Source organism: Gambusia affinis, linkage group LG10 (assembly GCF_019740435.1).
Source record: "Gambusia affinis linkage group LG10, SWU_Gaff_1.0, whole genome shotgun sequence".
In the NCBI taxonomy this organism is placed as follows: domain Eukaryota; kingdom Metazoa; phylum Chordata; class Actinopteri; order Cyprinodontiformes; family Poeciliidae; genus Gambusia; species Gambusia affinis.
Genome location: NC_057877.1, coordinates 2284489 through 2303949, shown reverse-complemented (window position 1 = coordinate 2303949; position 19461 = coordinate 2284489). Strand labels below are relative to the sequence as shown.

Here is a 19461-nt window from a genome sequence, read left to right as displayed (position 1 = left end):
CCATGGTCAACTGTGGAAACAATCCATCAGACAACGTAACAAAATGTTTATTTAAAAAAAGAACAGGTGTGCATTCAGTTACAGTAATTCCATTACAGTCTCAGACTGTCACCATGATGCATTCAAAGGACAAGCGCAGAATCTAACAGAGTGAAGATAGATGGCACAACTACACTGATGAGCAATGTGAGGTTAAAGTTGAAGGCACAAATTGAGGCTATAGTGTTGGTCATCAGTAGGGGTCGTTGAAGGGGTAGTGTGGATGTCCTGCATCCCTGGGAACTCGCTTCCCCTCCACCTGAAACAAGTAGAGCCAAAGTCAGTGCGCTTCTCTTGCCTGGGCGGATATTTTTTGACATCTAGGTCATGTTTTTGCTTCAAAAGGCTGCAGAGGAACTGCGAATCATGTCAACATGCTGCCTACTCACCTCAATCATTGGTACGATGTAGCGCCAGCCTCTGTTTAGTGCTGTGATGCTTTTCATTTCTTCTGCTTCGAGGGTAAAATCAAACACCTGATGGAAAAGGCGTTTATTCAGCAAATAAAGACAGAAGCACAGAAAACACCTGAGCTCACTGAACATGTTATGTGGAAGAAAACTGCAGTGACAGACAGATTACCTGGATGTTCTCCTTGATGCGTGACTCTGTCACACTCTTAGGAATTGTTACTACGCCTCGTTGTGTCTGCCATCTGAAAGGACCAGAGTTTAATAGACTTGGAGAAACCGTGTTTATGGCTACATAAATACGGATATGGGAGAAAAATTGGCATGTGGCCCAAAATCCTTAACCACAAAAGAAAAAAAAAAAATTACATTTATATTTAGAGATCTAATTCAAATCCCTGCTTGCATGGTAGGAAAGAGGTTATATCTATTATATCTTCATGAATTACAGATTTCTTTTTAAGGGGCAGTATGTATTTTCCAGGCTCATGGTGCCATTTCATAGCATAATCAAGTATGTTATAAAAATACTATGTAGATCAAATATGACTTAAAAGATATTTTACCTTCTAATTTAACATGTTGAAATTGGGCCTCTGTCTCTTTAAGAACTCCTGCTCTAAAACTGTGCCTTCAGAAAGTCATCACAACACGGCTCCTCCATTAACCCTTTAACAATGTTTTACCAGCACTGATGAGTAGCTCCTATAATAATTTCATCAGATGAGCTGCTGGCTAGTCTGAAGAGCTGAGTGGGAGAGCCGTGGAGGAGGGCTGCTCACGAGGCGCAGGAGGATTTCTCAAACATGCATGACAGAATTAGAGCAACACTGCATGTAGGTTTATGGTGAGGAAATAATTTATAATATGATGTAAAGCTCAAAATTTTTTATTTTTAAATAACACTGCCTCTTTAAAGTCCAATTTTCATTTCTCTTCTGCTATTGTTGCCAACTGACACTAAATTTCATTTAATCGTAGAATGTTACTTCTACATTTTGGCTCAGGAGATGTAACGCTTCTCTATGGGGCTGAAAGTTTCCAGCTAAAGACTGGTTACAAGATGTGCATTACTGGAACCCACCAACCAGTGACATCTTTCATTACTGGGACTTTTCTATACTCCAGTCATTGCTGCTTCCTCTTGTTTGTCCTTTTACTTCCACGAAATCAGTGGGTTTTTGCTGACTCACTGCCTTTTTTCCTGGGGTAGCTCATGGCGCTTCCCTTTATTTCTTTGACAACCAACTAAATTTGCAATAGTTTTAAAAGCTGCAGCATATTCTTGTTTTAAAAATGTAGTTGTCAGTTTATAGGGTCACTGTCAAGACAGCTTTAAATCTATAGACAAAAAAATGTATGTAGTTTAATATTGGAATGAGTGGTGACATACTGTATCACTGTTGAAAAAATACAGCTAAGTAGCAGAAATTGGCACCAGAAAAGTAGTAACAGAAAACAACAAAACCTGCAGCATTTATTAATACTCCAATGTGAAGAAATACTCTCACTACTTTTCATAAGTCATCACCCAACTACTGCAGATATCTCTCACTCCTATTCATATTTTTTTTCTATTATGCCACATTTTCCTTCCACTAGACTTTCCAATCTTATGCTTGGATACAACCCTCTGAAGACCTTGATTATTATCTGGGCCTGATACAGGCGTTACTGGACAACTCTCTCCATAATATGCAACATAACATTTCAATGCTAAAATCTCTTGATTTTATGTAATATAGTAATTTAACAAAAAGCTGAATTTAGAATTTATATTAGCCATAATTACATAAATTGACTTAAAATATTTCCCATATGTGCAACAAAACCACTTTAACTTTAATTGAATTAATAAAATTACCGTTCATATTAATTTGAGACGCAACTGTGGTATTTTCCTCCATTCTGATGCTTCAGAAAGGAGAATAAAATAAATATATAGTTAATATTTCAAAACATGCATTGTTACTAGGCCTGCTTCAATAAACAATAAATCAATTAATCCATGATAAATTAAAACAAACTCAATAATTTCCATTTGCATGATTTCTAGTTTTTCTCTTTCTACCAAAAACTGGATGATAAAAGTCCTCAGTCTGGTGATTTGGTCTTTTTCTGAAAGCCACTTGTTTTTACAGTGACTTCATAATTCATTTTATTTGTTGTTTCAGTTTTAGTTACTTTGTATATTTAAAATGTCTTCCAATTCCAATGTTAAATGTTTAAAAAAATTAAATATTGATTTTTGAGAATGTGTTGTTGCATCAGTGAGCCATTATTATTTTATTATTTGGAAATGGTATCGAAACCACAACATCATTGTTTATTGCAATAACTTCTCTGGCAATTTATCGTGCAGCAACAGTTGTTATGGTGACAGTGTTCCTTGACGAGTGCTATTGTAAAGTCCATCTAACATATAGTAAGCACCAAAGGAACATATTACTACACAATATGTGATACAGTTTGATACAGGAGGACAAAGTCAGCGCTACATGCATGTGGTGTATATATGCTGTTATCAGTAAAATCACCTGAGGATGATCTGAGCAGGAGACTTGTTGTACTTCTCTGCCAGTGACAGAACTGCAGGCTCCTGCAGCAGGACGGGTTCATCTGGATGTTTCCAGGCTCGGTCTGGAGACCCCAGGGGGCTGTAGGCGGTCACCACCAGACCCCGGTCCCGACAGTGTGCCAGCAGGTCTACCTGGGCCAGGTACGGGTGGCTCTCTACCTGCCAGACAGATGCACAGAAGCCCCCTCAGCTGGTTGTTCTCCGTCCCTCACCCTTTGAAGTGAGGCCACGTACCTGAAGAACGGTGGGCTTAATGCTGGCCACAGACAGGATGTCGTCAATCTGCCTGCTGTTGAAGTTGGACAGGCCGATGGATCGGACCAGGCCCTTCTCCACCAGCTTCTCCATGGCTGCCCAGGTCACCTTGTAGTCTGTGTCATCGTACAGCAGGGAGCCATCCTCCTTCCTGGGGAACGGAGCATCTCCTCGTCTGACACATGGAAACGGGAGACAGGTGTGAGTGCTGCACACAGTTTGACTCCCAACCTTACAGTATCTATGCCCCCTTTCCTGTATGATCACTGAACAAAGGCACTAGTACAATAAAACTGTTGGGGGTGGGAGGGAAGTGATAATAGATATGCTAAGCTCTGCATAGTTATTATCACCCACTGAAATTAAATCTGGTAAATCTACAACATCATGGCTGAAAATGAAAGTAATCTAGGTGCACCAATGGCCCAGTCAAAGTCCAGACTTCAACATGATTAAAAAGCATTGGTAGGTCCTTCAGGCTAGCAGTGCATAAATGTATCTCAGCACACCTTAATGAACAGGAGTAAAGCTGTGTTTCCATTACAAATGTGCCTGACTTTGTCAATATTTCACCAATCTAAAAAAAAGACTGCAATTCGCAATTACTGCGCTTCTATTAAATAAGAAACGCAATTAAAATCACATGTGAATAAGTTTCCTCATGTGATACGTCATTAAAAAACATGTCACATCATCATCCTCCAACTACTTCCTGTACTTCTTTGCAGTTTGTGCCAGTGACAATATGTGGTTGTTGGTTGAGTGATTCCATTCCAGTTTTACGAAATAAAGAAATTTTGATGACTTTTTATCAAAATCCAAAGTTTTTTTGCGAAATATGCGTGTTCCTATTAAGCAGATCTATTATCAAAATGTCAAACTACAAAACTGTATGGTCAGAGGAAATGCAGGTAGTGATGAGGCTGATAAAGTTAGACAGAAAACAGCCACAGAGTTATTGTTCCTACAGGCGGTTCTACAAGGAGCCGGGCCACAGTGAGGACAGTTTTCCTTTCACTACGTTGATCTAAAAAAGCTGCTGAACTTACTGGAAGGCGTAGGGCCAGTGAATGAGGTATAGGTCCAGGTACTCCAGCTTCAGGTCCTTTAGTGTTTTCAGGAGAGAGGGCTCCACATCCTCTGGGTGATGGCGGTTGTTCCACAGCTTAGATGTGACAAAGACGTCCTCTCGTCTCAGAGACTGAAGAACGAGACAAGACATCTTAGGAAAAAACCACTTTAAGTGACTTTGAATGTGTGACATAAAAGAAGGAAATCGGTAAAAAAGAAGAAAAAAAAGTTTTACATGAATTATTATGTTAAGAAAACTGTAAACATAATATTTCGACAGCCATGTAAGTGGAACATTTATGTACTTGATAAAATACTAAAAGATAAAGAGTACAACATCAGCTCAGAGCTCAGTCTGATGAGACGGGATGCTTCACCTTGTCTGGGCCCAGAATCTCCTGCAGAGCTTCTCCAATCTCAACTTCATTCCCATAGATAGCTGCACAGTCAATGTGACGATAGCCAGCCTCCAAGGCCCACAGAACGGCTTGTTTCACCTGTCAGTTCAGATGAGCAGAGACCTGAGCAGTTATGAAAACTCGTGTGAAGCTCTGGAGAATGAAGAACTTCCTAAGAATGATGGAATTGTCTGTCCCAGTTTAAAACTCGCACACAAAAATGATAAAATCACATCAGTTGTTAAAATCACTGTGACTTTTGTCCAGTATGGACAGTGAAATACATTCAAAACATTCTTAATTGGTAATGTAATGTGGATGAGCTATATAGTTACATTCTGTAGATTTGTAGATGTCAGGTCACAACAGTTACAATCCATATCCAAAAATGTAAATTCAAATCAATTCAATCAAAACAGACAGATTCACATTTAAAAGAAGCCCAGAAAAATAACATTAAATTGCTAGTTTGGCACTACAGTCAAGCCAGTGCAGTTGTCCTGGCAACCACCAAACCCAGACTCATCCATTGGATTGTCGGAAGGAGAAAATTAATCGTACATTTCAACAATACTTCACTTCTCCAGAGTCCAGTGGTGGTTCTGACCACCATGTCATGGCCTAGTAGCTCATGACTGAAAATGCAACTCACTTCCACTTTGTCATAATAACTCCAACAGTTGACTGTGTAATATTTAGCAGCAATAAATGTGTGTCAACAGAAATATTGTGGCATCTGCTGTGGATTCACTGAGCTCCTGAGTGAACTTCTATGTGCTGGATTTTATCCATCTGGACCACCTGAATACAACAATGTATACATTTTTGAGAATATAGAGCATCTCTTAAAAAGGTGAATAACATAAAACATCCTATTTTTACCTTTCCAGGCTCACTCTTCCATGTGCCCAGTCCAATAAGGGGCATCTTCCGCCCAGTGTTGAGAACTGCAAAGTCATTCATGCCTCTCCAAAAAACCTTACACAGAAAAGATGGGAGAACGTAGTTTACCTGGAGGTTCAAAGCTTTAAGAAATACACTAAACTAACTTCGGACACGTCTGGTCTATATTAATAAATATTGTTCTACTCTGACTAGCATTGTTGGAGCCGGGGGGCTTTGAGGTCTATCCAAACGGCAATGAGGATGCTATGATACAACATAATGGGTGAAAACTGACTTCATAGTTTTAAATATGCAGATGTGACAGCGGAATAAATGCAGGAAAATGTTATCTTGAACTTAGGTTCTACTGATACTACTTGGGTTAATTGTAACTACTTTAGTACCACGCTCCTAATCGAAAGCAAATATCAACTAAAAGATATTTTTCCGCACACATAACAAACAGTGCCCAGAGAAGAATTTACCAAGCAAAACTTCCTTCATCAAAGACCTTCTGCTACAATTATTCATAAGTTAGACTCAAGTTTAACAAAAACTTGAAAACCTAGCCCAAAACGACGCAGTCCATAATATTTCACATCGTTTGAATGTCACGTGACTTTCAGGATCCAGGAACCAGCTGTGCGCGTGACCAAAGTGAATTTATCTTGCAGTAACTTGCTGCTTCATCTGTTAGCTGCTGTAACCACAGCTCTCGCGTTTATTGGACTTAAAGTACTCGCGCTGGATATTTTTAAGTCACAGAATAACCAAGTGCTAAACATCATTCCTCATAGTCTTCTTTTTATTATACAGTTCAAACTGTTAAACCAAGTCGCTGCTGCCTGCAGCTTATTTAATAAAGGCAGCTAGCCAGCAGAATGGTGCTCCAGATTGGAACTCCGTAAATGAGCAGGCATATTCCCCATTTTCTGTTCCGTATTCGCGGCTAAAAATTATACGAAGACCAGAAAAGGCAGCATTTATCTAACTCACCCTTTTAGCCGCCTCACAGAAGAAATGAGGTAACGCTCGCTTTAGGATTTGACTCCTGAATAAGAGCATGGCTGCTTGTTATCAGCAGTGAAATAAATGACAGCACAACCAACATGGCGCTCCGCGTCGCTTAACTTACCGAAGAGCTGTTCTAAAGGTTGCACCGCCACCTGCTACTTCAACAACAACTCCTTTTCTTTTAGCTTCTCCAGGACAGAGCTGCCACTTTCTGTTCAAACTGTTCAAAAACACCACCCTGATTTTGCTGACGCTTCCTTTTCCCGGAAGAGTACATTCCTCGATTTCCGGCGAAAATACTATGCATTAGCTCTTTTTTAAAATTAAAGTAAAAATAGTCAATTAAAGAGAAATTTTCAGATTTTAAAATGCACTGAAATTTTCAAAAGACTCAGCCATGTCAGTATATATTAAACAAAAATTAATTCGAAATGTGAAAGTAGCGTATGAAAACAGCAATACAATCCAGCTGTTTTCACAGGGAGTGTATGTGGGAATTCAACCAGATGCTTCTATGGGCTGTTTGCTGGTCTGGACCACACAGGTGTGTTGTTAACATAATACAAAGTTTTAAAGAAATCATAAATGTGTTGCGATAAATAGTTATTGCTGCCCAACAACTAGGTATTCAATACCAAAACATAAAAACTTGGATTTGGCCATTTCCAGTCACCTGAAGTCCATCCAGACATCCCAACAAATCGTTTGACTGCAAAGTCAGGAAACTAAAGAAGAAAAAGAAAACAACGGCAAAACAAAAAAAAACGCTCTCTTAGAATGCTCAATAACAAGAGTAACAGATGCAGGAGGAAAGGTCATTCATCCATCTACCCTAAAACTCTGCCAAGCTTGTTCTGGGGGATCCCCAGGTGTTCCAGAGTCAGTAGAAATATTTTCTCTCCAAGAAATTCTGAGTTCAGATTTAGGATCTCATTATTTTGGTCAGATTATCTGAGTTGACTTTTTCTGTACCATGACAGACTGACTAGAGCCACCATCTTATACATAAACACCAAGATGCAGAACCTTTCTACTGAGCCCTTAGGTCAGCCGTCCACCTTTATTGATGTATTTATTTTGTCATTAACAGTTTTAGAGTCTCCTTATTCTTAATATTTTGGGGTTCAATTACAAGTACGTCTTATGAAAAAATATTATTTTTATTTCTACTATGGTATAAAAATGTCATAGTGGAAATTTTATTAACCTTAAGGTTTCCAAACGCAGCTTCATACAAAAACACTAAGTGTGGTCACCCTCCTTACCGATAGGGGGCAGACGTTTCGTTTGAAAAGACGGAAATGGACCCAGCAGAAACGGAACACAATGATGGTGAAAAAAGAAAACTTTGTAGCATTTATATGTCATATTATTAATGTTACAGTTCAAATGAAGAAGAAAAGTGATAAAATAAAAGCAATAGTAACAGCAGCAGGGAGGTTCCTAGATATGAAAGAAATTCAAGCAGATCAGATTCATACCATTTTGAGTGCCACTGAAATAACAGAAAATGGTCAGGATTAGGATACAAGCTTTTCTAATGGTTCTTCATATTCTTCAATGGAATGCCAGAAGTTTAATAGCTAATGGACAAGAATTTAAAAAGTATATTTATGATTTAGAAATAATACCAGATATAATATGTATACAAGAAACATGGTTAAACTCAAACTTAGATTTTAAAATTCCTGGATATAACATAGAAAGACAGGATAGAAGTAATGGTAGTGGTGGAGGATGTGCCACCTTAATTAAGGAAGGAATAGCTTATAAGAAAGACTCATTAAATAAACAATTAGAATGTATTAATATAGAAATATTTAATTTAAAGAAACACGGAAATATTAAAATCATAAATTATTATAATCCATGTAAAAATCTTGATAGTGAAATATTTAAGGAAATAGGGAAAATTCATAGAAGAGAAGTTTGGTGTGGAGATTTTAATGCTCACAACAGTCTATGGGGTAGCAAGAAGACAGATCATAATGGTAAAATAGTGGAAGAATTAATGGATGAAAGGTCATTAGTTTGTCTTAATAATGGAAAAGGTACAAGAGTAAATATACATAAAAATACAGTTTCATGTCTAGATATTACATTAATATCTAACTGCCTAGTTAGTGCATGTGAATGGGATGTTAAATGGGAGTCTACACTAGGGAGTGATCACTTTCCAGTGAGTACAATAATTAATGATAATATAAATAGACAAGAAGAGTTAACATTAATAAGATGGTGCTTTAATAAAGCTGATTGGTTTAAATTTAAAACAAAATGTGAAGAAACAAGTCATATAGTAACATTAAAAGGTAATATTGAAGAATGTACAAATCAAATAGTAGAACATATTTTAAATGCTGCAAATTATAGCATTCCAAAAATAAAAGTGAAAGGTCAGAAGAAAGTAGTTCCTTGGTGGAATAATGAATGTAGTAAAACAATTAAGGAACGTAATAAAGCTTTTAAAATATTACAGAAAAATTTAACAATCGAAAACCTTATTGATTATAAAAGGAAAAGAGCAAAGGCTCGGAAAACCATAAAGGATGCAAAAAAGAAAACATGGAGAGACTATTGTTCATCAATAGGTTCAGAAATAAATTTACAGAATGTTTGGTCAATGTTAAGAAAAATGATGGGGAAAAAGAACAATGTTAATATTCCATCCTTAGTTAGAGGACAGGAGGTATTAGTTCTAAATAAAGATAAGGCAGAGTTATTAGGAGAGACATTTGCGGCAGTTCATAGTGGTGATCACTTGACAGATACTCATAGAAGGCAGATGATTCAAAAACTAGGAAATCATAAAAATTCACTAGAAAAATGTCAAAAATCTATGTCAACATTAGATATGAATATAACCATGAAAGAAATAAAAACAGTATTGAAAGGGACAGGATATTCAGCTCCAGGGGAGGATCAATTATGCTACGCTATGTTTCGACAGATACCGGAAGTAACACTGAAATTAATATTAAAATTATTTAATAAAATATGGAAAGAAGGATCGATACCAAATAGTTGGAAAAGGGCAATAATTTTACCATTTAATAAACCAGGTAAAGATCCTACCTGTCCAAATAACTACAGACCAATAGCTCTTACTTCTCATTTAAGTAAATGGATGGAAAAAATAATGGTTAATAGACTAGGATACTTCCTTGAGAAGAATAATCTAATTAATGGATACCAATGTGGTTTCAGAACAGGAAAATCAACAATGGATGCTCTAACTAGAGTCAGCAATGACATAGAGAAAGCTTTAAAAATGAAGGAAATAATGATTATAGTATTTTTTGACATAGAAAAAGCATATGACTCACTATGGAAAGAAGGATTACTTATAAAAATGAAACAGATGGGAATAGGTGGGAGAATGTATAATTGGATAGCAAATTTTCTGCTAGATAGAAAAATAAGAGTAAAAATTGGGAATGACTATTCAAATGAATTTAATGTTGAAAATGGAATACCTCAAGGTAGTGTAATTAGTCCAATTTTATTTAATATTATGATCAATGATATTTTTTATGATACTGATAAATGTATAAAATCTGCACTATATGCAGATGATGGGACCATATGGATGAAAGGGAAAAATATTAAACATGTGGTAGAAAATATTAAAAAAGCAATTAGTAAAGTAGAAAAATGGTCTTATGAATGGGGTTTTAAATTATCAGCAAGCAAGTCTTGTTATATGGTTGTCACAAAGAAGAGAAATATTAATATAGAAACAATAACATTATATGGACAGACTTTAGAAAGAGTAACAGAATATAAATATCTAGGTTTATGGTTGGACAGTTCTTACTCATGGAAAATACATATAGATAAATTAGAAACCAAGATTAAAAAGTTATTAATCTATTAAAGGCTGTGGCTGGAAATAATTGGGGGGCAGATAGACAGTCATTATTAAGCATATACAGGGCTCTCATGAGAGCAATAATAGATTATGGCAGTATTATATATGGAGCAGCAGCTAAAACATCATTACAAAGAATAGAAAGATTACAGTGTAGGGCTTTACGTATATGTATAGGAGCAATAAAAACAACACCTATTAATGCTCTTTTAATTGAAACTGGGGAAACTCCTCTGGAAATGAGGAGAATTAAACTAGCTTTAGCATATTGGATGAAAATTAAAAGTAATATAGATGATCATGTGAATTCAACTATTCTACAAAATTGTTGGGAATATGTGAAGTTCCAAAGTAATGGATTTGGATGGATGGTTAGGAAATGGATTAAAATGTATGGATTGGAGGACAAGGAAATAGCTCAATTTAATCCAACTAGCGTTATTCCTCCATGGTTAATACCAGAGGTTAATGTAGATTTGAAAATTAGCATAATGAAAATGATTGGAATTTAAATGAAATAGGGATAAAAACTGATATTTATTTAAGAAATACATATAATAATTATCTTAAAATTTATACAGATGGTTCTAAGAATTTAAAAGGATATGTGGGAGTAGGAATATATATTCCAGAGTTTAAAAAATGTATTTCTAAAAGAATATCAGATCAATTGTCGGTTTTTACAGCAGAAATGGTGGCAGTTATATTAAGCTTACAGTGGGTGGAGGAGATTCGACCAGACAGGGTGGTGGTGTGCACAGATTCTAAAGCAGTAGTAGAAAGTATCAAGGGAGAAGGAAATAATAGAAAAGATCTGGTATTAGAAATTCATCATATTTTATTTAGATTATATAGGGGTGGCATTGATGTTTGGTTTTGTTGGGTGCCAGCACATGAGGGAGTAAAAGGCAATGAAAAGGCAGATAAATTAGCTAAAAGGGCTTTAGAGGGAAATAGCAATGTTAATTCCTTTTGGGAAAGGGAAGGAAATCACTTATTAAAAGTAAAGAAATGGAGGAATGGCAAAAAATATGGAATGAAGATAAGAAAGGAAGAAGATTATATGAAGTACAAAAGTCAGTTCAAATTCGAAGCATTATTGAAAGAAACAGAAGAGAAGAAATAATAATTAGTAGATTAAGAATAGGTCATACCTACTTAAATGACATGCTTTATTTAATAGGGAGGAAAAATAATGATAAATGTGAGAGATGTGGAGAGAAAGAAAATGTAGAACACATTCTGATGAACTGTAAGTCATATGAACACAAAAGGAAAGAATTAAAGAGAATAGTTAGAAGTATAGGGCATGAATGGAATCTAAAAGGTATATTAGGAAATGAAGGAAACATAACAGATATTCACAAATTAAGGAAAGCATTGTTTATTTATCTTAAGAATACAAAATTAAAAAATAGAATTTAATAGATGTGAAGTAATGCAGCTACACACTCATGTACAGTAGGTGGCGGTATGCACCTTAAAGTTGCTTGTGATCCGCCATAATAGAAAAGAAGAAGAAGAAGAAGCAGAAACGGAAGTTAGTTAAGTGTCAACAACCTGAATTTACAACTTCAGCGAAACTTCGCTCTGGTCTGAAACACTAGTTTTAGAGTAATTTATATACAACAACTGGACGCTTTAGAAGTTACTGGCGCATTATGGAGGAATTTATCTCCCATCCGCCGTGGGAGCGGTGTGTTTTTCCCCTTAAAGTCCGTGGCTAGTTAAACTGTTTGTGGTAGCTAAGTTGGCTAACTTTATCTGTCAGCTGACTCGTTTTGACAGCGAACCTTGTCCTAATATGCTCCGACGTTACTCTGTGTTCGCTTTAAACAGGCTTGTTGATGTAACCACCCTGTGTGTTAGCTGGCGTTGACTCGTCCAGGTGTTTAATTAGCAGCGCTGATAAGGTGACCATAGAACTTGGCTCGCAATGTTCCCGCAGCTGCTTCCACCTTTCAACTAGCTGCCTCCCCTCCTCTGCTTTTCTCTCCTCCTTCGCCCTCCGATGGCTCACTGCGTCCCGTCCGAGCCAACCTCCAAGGTTCAGGCTCCAGAAAGTATCCCGTCCCAGGTCAGCGTGGACCAGAGCATGAGGCCGGTGCTGTTTGAGATTTTCGGCGAGATCTGGACCGTTCAGTCCCGGCTCGGTCAAGGAGTGTCGGCCTCGGTTTACCAAGTCAGCTCCGGCAGAGCCGCCACGGCCGCAGTGAAGGAGTTCCAGGGCGACTCACAGGGAGGGGACTACGGCTACCACAAAGAGAGGGCCGTGCTGGAGGACATCCAGGGGCATAAGAACATTGGTAAGAGCAATATTCCACGTCTTCATTGTGTGCTTGGTTGCAGAGGTGACTTTGCTTACTGTGTGTTTAGTTGCTTTCTGCAACTGTGGCTAGTAATTAGCCACATTCAGCAAATATCCCAAAGGTATTATTGTTTTTCCTTAAAGAGTGATTCTCCTTCCAAGCATTCAAAAGCATTCACACCCTTTAAATGTATTCACATTATGTCATGTTAAAACCCAAACCTCAGTCTCTTCTTTGGGAGTTTGTGAGATAAATCTAAAAATGAAGTACGCTTTAAGTGAAGTGGAAGATAATTATTACACTGTTTTCAAAACTTGTCTGGAAAAAAATCTCAAAAGTGTGGTGTGCAGTTGCATCCAGTGCCCCCAATTTAGCACTGCAACACCAGCTTTTGCTGCACTGCACAAAACATTCTCTAAGTCCCTGAACATCCTTTGGAGTTCAGTTAAATCCACCATCAAGAGGTGGAAGGAATTGTCAAATGTTTATATGTAACAAAATCTTTTATTTTCGCTTTCATTCCCAGTTATATGGCACTTTGTGTTGGCCTACTGCATGCACTTTCTTTAAAATATGTTGAAGTCTGTGTTTGTACGCTGACCAAAACTGAAACAAGTGTTGATTACTTACCTTATTATGCATGATGTGTCCTCCTGTTTCTCAGTTACACTGTATGGCGTTTTCACCAATCACAACTGTGTGGGCGTGGCTACGCGCTGCCTCCTGCTGGAGCTCCTGGATGTCAGCGTGTCGGAGCTGCTGGTGAGGCGCAGCAATGGTGTCAAGGGTGTAAGGTAAGCAGCGCCATGTTGCTGCTGATCGCACCGTCACTGTTGGTGTCTGGTTGGAGCAGACAGGTTACGCGTCTTAGCTGCTGGAATACTTGCAGACAGGAAAGTCGGGGAGTTTCTTTAGCTTCAAGTACCAGTTGTAGTTGTTTTATTGTTACTTGCCACTTGATTTATTTCTTAAATCAAATTCTTGGATTTAAAAAGCATTTTTTGTCATTGAATCATCTCGCCATGGAAAACCAGAATGGATTAAATAAATTGATTAAAATCAAGTCGGTTGGCTCTACTATTATTATTTGTCCTTTTATAGTTGCAAATAAAGCCAATAACTTGAGAAATGAATGGCTGTCCCCCTTTGTTTGATGCCTTGCAGCAGACCCCAGAAGGGCCACTCCATGTGGCTGGTGCAGCACTGTGCCAGAGACATCCTGGAGGCTCTTGCCTTCCTTCACAGGGAAGGCTACGTCCACGCTGACCTCAAACCTCGCAACATCCTGTGGAGCGCCGACGACGAGTGCTTCAAGCTCATCGACTTCGGGCTGAGCTTCAAACAGGGAAACCAGGTGTGTTGGGCTGTGAGAAAATAGATTGTGGGCTGGCAGGGATTCTTAAAATGATCTCCATTTGTTTTGTCAGGATGTGAAGTACATCCAGACGGATGGGTATCGAGCCCCGGAAGCCGAGCTCCAGAACAGCCTGGCCCAGGCTGGGATGGAGGGAGACTCCGGCTGCACAGCTGCCATCGACCTGTGGAGCCTGGGCGTCATCCTGCTGGAGATGTTCTCAGGAATCAAACTGAAAGACACCGTCCGCTCACAGGACTGGAAGGTACCACCAAACTCTCCACAGAACCAGGACAACTGGATTTACTAAGGAAAATATTGAGTTTTAGCCATTTTTTTATCCTGTTAAAACTAGAAATGTTAACATTTTAATATTTTTATTTTATTAAATTAGTTCTTGGTGATAATGAAATGCTGCTGCTGAGTTAATTTTTATGCTCTAGTAGAACGCTTCTGTAGTTTTCTACTCCTAAAACAAGGAAATGTTTAATAATGCATTTCTGTTGGATAATGAAATCAGATCACTCTGCCTCTGTTTCTGGGCTGCAGGACAACAGCGTTGCCGTCGTCAACCGCATCTTTGCCAGTAATGGCGTGATGTGCCCTGCCATCCCAGTCTATCACCTCAGAGACCTTATTAAAAGGTAAGCGTTGGCTCCTGGACTCTGCCTGACTCTGTTTCTTGATGTAGTCTGCAGTGAAGTGGGTGTCTGCTCTGTGTGCAGCATGCTGCTCAACAACCCAAAGCAGAGATGCACAGCTGAAGCTGCCCTGCTCAGCCCGTTCTTCAGTATCCCCTTCGGTAGGTGGACATACTTTGCATGTCTGCAGTCATCACTGAAGTTCCTACTCTGCTATATTTACCTACATGTTGGTGTGTGTTTGTGTGTGTGTGCGTGTGTGTGTGTGTGTGTGTCAGCCCCTCACATAGAAGATCTAGTTCTACTACCTTCTCCTGTTCTGCGTCTGCTTAACCTGATTGATGACAGCCACCTGCACAACGATGAAGAGTATGAAGGTATTGTGTGTTTCTATTGTATTTTTCCATTTTTCTTTTTTTAATCACAGTTAAAATCTACTGTAGGCGAGTGTTTCTCAGACTGTTTTGAGGACTAGTTAACCCATTCAACAAACAGTCACGGACCATCTAACCTGAAATTGCCCACGATAACAACTTAATATATGATGCAACTGGAAATGAAAATATTAGACTCTTAACTCAATTATTGTTGTTTCTTCGTTTTCCTAATGAGAAAAGTGGTGTTGTTTGGTTAATGTGACTGGCCACGACAAAGCCATGAACATTTTGAGTTATTTAATTATTCTGAAAGTGTCTAAGCTTTCCAGTGCATGGAAATAAAATGCATGGAAATAAAATAAAGAAGTTGTTCTTTTCTACCAAGTGTTAACATTTAGGGTGATTTAGAAGCACAATTAAAGAAAAATAGACTTGAGTTGCTTTAACAGAAACAAAAAATCTTTTTCTGCACCATTAAATATAAAAGTAATTTACCCATTTTTAACAATTGTATTCATTTAATAAATTATTTTTATTTTTTTTTTATTAAATAAAAATAACAATTGCAGTAGACCACCAGTTGTTCGGGGACCACAGTTTGAGAAAGGCTACTGTAGGCATATAAAACAGCATTTGAGATGTTTGTGGAGGAAGTGGAAGCCGTGGCGACACACCGTCATCCAGCCGGTAACGATCTCTGAGTGTGGTGTGAGGATGCCTCAGCGCCCGCTGCCATGCTGTCAGCAATAATGCAGAAAAAATCCACAAAGACTTCAGAACAACGGACACTTCAGTCGAGAATTTGTGGCACATTTTCAAGCAAACACTACAGATATGTTTCAGAACATCTTTGTGAGAACATTAGAGAATTGCACAAACTGTTAAGGTCTAAACATGCTGCACAAGAACCAAGAAATTTCTTCTCTCTCCAATTTTTAAAAAGTAAAGACAGGAGGGCCATTGGTTGGTCCAAGCCTTAGTTGAACGTTCTGGTGCCAATGGTGGCATCTCTGCTATGTGAGCTTCCCAGAATTCCTTCACTTCAGTGAAACATGAGAATCATTCTTGAGCACAAGCGGATGAATTAATTGAGCCATAATAATTAGAGAAACCAGCTGGGACTGGAATTAATACAGAAGAATGTATAGATGGTACATGTCAATGTAACTAGAGATTAATATCAGCAAAAAAGAGAAATAAAAGGAAATCTAAGGTTTAAAAAATATTCCAATAGTGAATGCAAGCAGAAGCTTAACAGTCTGTGTTGATTATTGTTCCCAGACATACTGGAGGACATGAAAGAGGAGTGTCAGAAGTACGGCTCTGTGGTTTCTCTGCTCATTCCTAAAGAGAATCCTGGAAAAGGGCAGGTGAGAGGATTTAGCCAATCCTACATTCACATAGCAGGCAAATGTTTATAACAGTCTGAACGGCCCAATTAAATTTTTTTCTAGAAAAAAATTTGAATTGTGTCACCTCGCTGTGTGTTATACTCTGTCCATTGCCTCCCTACAGAATTCAGCCTCTAGAATTTTTCTGGGCCAATCAGCCAGCAGAAGTTCTGTTGCTCTAGTAGATCTAGCCAGATGTGGTAAAGCCAGATGTTATACAGTGGCTGCAGCAAGCAGTGCCAACAGTGAAGCATCACATCCCAACCCCACCTCTCTCACCTCCACACATCCAAACAGACTTTCCTACAGCGCCAGCAGTCGGTGCCCAATAAACGCCCGTTTCTAGAAGTTGTACTTTCTTTTTATTCACTTGTTTTTATGATCTTGTGACATCATCGAAAGCTCCACCCATTTTTAACAGAGCGCTGCTCTGTGATGGCTACGTCTCCTCTTGCGCATGAGGGTCGCTTTGGGCTCTTAAGTTGTTCACACTTAAGTCTGATTTGGATCAAATTCAATCAGTAGTATGAACGACCACTCAAAAGAGATCAGATTTCAGGCAAAATTTGGGATTGAGGATCAAGATCTGCTGTGTGAATGTAGCCTTAGAGAATCTGTGCTAAATGTTCTGACTGTTTTTACAACAACATTCAGTGTTTCTTTCACTCGTCCTTTAACCCCTTTCGTTCCCACCAGGTGTTTGTGGAGTACGCCAACTCCAGCGACTCCAAAGAAGCCCAGCGGCTGCTGACTGGCCGAACCTTCGACGGGAGGTTTGTGGTGGCCACCTTCTACCCGCTGAGCGCCTACAAGAGAGGTTACCTGTACCAGACAGTGCAGTGAGGATCAGTCTGCTCCTCCATCCGCCTCGTTTAAAGAACAGCGCTGTGTTTTGGTCTACAACCTGTATACTGATGCTTTCAAAACCTGGAAGCAGATGCAGACATTAGATTATCAAGCCTCTCCTGTAGGGGAGTTGCTATATTAATTCTACTCTTAAGGAGATAAGTTAAAGTTGGAGTCCTTCTGACAACTCATTTACATTTCTAAGATGAGTTTACAGTAATCTTTATGCAGCAATTAGAAGTAAAAATCAAGACGATTCTCGTTTAACACCTCTGCGATGCTTACAGGCTTAACCTGCATGTCTTGATTGATGCTGAAGTTTTAGAAAGCGCACAAAAGATGAGTTGTTTAAAATGCAGCTACTGCTTTGGTGAAACACATGCTGCCCAGCAGTGTTTCCATGCAGAGCAGCAGCTGAAACTGGCTGTGATGTTTGGTGTGCAGACGCCCTCCCAGTGCTCCACTGTGAAAACATCCGACTCGTCTGATGACTCTGCTGGAACATTAACAGTCTGCTGCAGGAGAAGCTGCGCTCCGTTGCCTTTGAATAGTGCAGTATGAGTGGCTAATGAAAACCCATTTGACGTTGTGTGTCACGTGATTTAGATGTTTTAGATCTTCAAACTATATAATCCTAAAGAGAAGCTGAAGGTTCACTGTGGTGGAAGCTAACATGTGGTACTGTTGTTACAGCAGTTTATTGTTTTTATCTATTTATTTTGGGCTATGCTATATATTTTAAGGTGGAGGTGTGGTACTGAGGGATATACTGCCCCCCTGTGGCTGCTCTCCTGTCTGAGCACATGCAGGGCTACAGGAAGCTGCGCTGTAGCCGTAGATGGAATGTTTCCTCTGACTGAGCTTCCATCCAGGAAAACTTAATGTTTTCACTGTAGCACTGAAAACACCACAAGAACTATTATACATCCTCAATCCAGAGTTCATAAGGATGCCGTTTGACTCCTCTGCACTCATTTACTGGATAAGTGTAGAAAACTGTATGGAAAATAATTTAGTGTTTTTTCCTTCCACCAAACTTTTTTCCTTTGGTCATCCTCTCTTGTTCTGGCTCTGAGCTGGCTTTTTATGTCCTCCTTTTTGACATTGATTCTTTGTGTCCTCCTTTCCTTCCTTTCATCCTGCCTTCAGTCCTTTCATCCTCTTAGTTTCTAGTTGCTGCAGTAGCAATATGAAAAACCTGCCCACTTTAGAAACGTCCATCCATTTTCCTTAGCTGTGTGTTCCAGGCAGCAATAAGGGAATGGAGGGCTTCATCCTGGTAGGCTTCCAGTTCACACTGCAAAAAAAGAAAACTTTAAATTTACATTTTAAAATGAGCACAAGGAACAAAGATGTTTTGGAGCCTGAGATTGTCTGTGATGTTTACACAAAGATCAGGTAGGAACCCTGTAAAACATTTACAGGGTTCATTTGCAGAAATGCGCTTTTTTTTTCTAGTTCAGGAAATTTTCTGACCAGAAGTAGAAAACGACTCATAACGCCAATCGGGATTGCTGCCAGTTGGAAACGAAGCGTTGCTCCAGATGCAGATTTAAAGCGAACACAGTCAGCCACAGCAGCGAACCAGCTACATGACATAATGTCATTCCATAAATATCGCTTTGGGATGATGGAGATTTTCTTGTCGGCACCACTTTTTATTTTCTTCACTTTGTGGCACCTTTAAATGTTCCTCCAGAGCACATATGTCAGAGTCAAGGCCCGCGGGCCACATCCGGCCCGCGAGAAGATTTTCTACGGCCCCTGGGATGATCTTGATTTATTATTAGAACCGGCCCGCAGCACCCCCCCCCCCCCCCCCCGTTCGATCCTCACAACACGCGCACCCCCCCCGGTCCGCAGGAAATTTACGAAGGCTTGGGCCGGTCCGCTGCACTAGACCAAATGCGTCAATTAAAAGAATCTCAATGAACATTCGATCAGTTCGGCCCTCGGCTTGTAGCTAAATTTTTTATTTGGCCCTCCGTCCATTTGACTTTGACACCCCTGCTCCAGAGGCTC

The 19461-nt window shown here is 39.1% G+C and overlaps 2 protein-coding genes across 5 annotated transcripts; one reads left to right on the top strand and one right to left on the bottom strand.

The window, feature by feature from the left end:
* Positions 1-31: 31 nt before the first annotated feature.
* On the bottom strand, positions 32-6930 carry akr1a1b (aldo-keto reductase family 1, member A1b (aldehyde reductase)). 3 transcript variants are annotated; one of them, XM_044128253.1, is made up of 9 exons: positions 6772-6930; positions 5634-5729; positions 4731-4850; positions 4332-4483; positions 3262-3457; positions 2987-3186; positions 622-694; positions 429-515; positions 32-298 (listed from the first exon to the last, which is right to left on the bottom strand). In XM_044128253.1, the coding sequence occupies exons 2-9, from the start codon at positions 5712-5714 to the stop codon at positions 233-235; spliced, it is 975 nt and encodes a 324-aa protein (XP_043984188.1). In that variant the 5' UTR covers positions 5715-5729; positions 6772-6930; the 3' UTR covers positions 32-232. The 3 variants fall into 3 exon arrangements, with proteins under 3 accessions (XP_043984188.1, XP_043984187.1, XP_043984189.1); XM_044128252.1 differs by lacking the exon at positions 6772-6930 and adding an exon at positions 6633-6756; XM_044128254.1 differs by lacking the exon at positions 6772-6930 and adding an exon at positions 6122-6253.
* A 5112-nt stretch (positions 6931-12042) lies between these two features.
* uhmk1 (U2AF homology motif (UHM) kinase 1) lies at positions 12043-19244 on the top strand. Of its 2 annotated transcripts, none has more exons than XM_044129903.1 (9): positions 12043-12827; positions 13495-13624; positions 13995-14184; positions 14258-14449; positions 14734-14828; positions 14910-14986; positions 15104-15202; positions 16484-16572; positions 17290-19244. In XM_044129903.1, exons 1-9 carry the CDS (start codon positions 12533-12535, stop codon positions 17434-17436), a joined length of 1314 nt encoding a protein of 437 aa, XP_043985838.1. In that variant the 5' UTR covers positions 12043-12532; the 3' UTR covers positions 17437-19244. The 2 variants fall into 2 exon arrangements, with proteins under 2 accessions (XP_043985838.1, XP_043985839.1); XM_044129904.1 differs by having other exon boundaries at positions 12055-12827; positions 13998-14184.
* Positions 19245-19461: the final 217 nt, after the last annotated feature.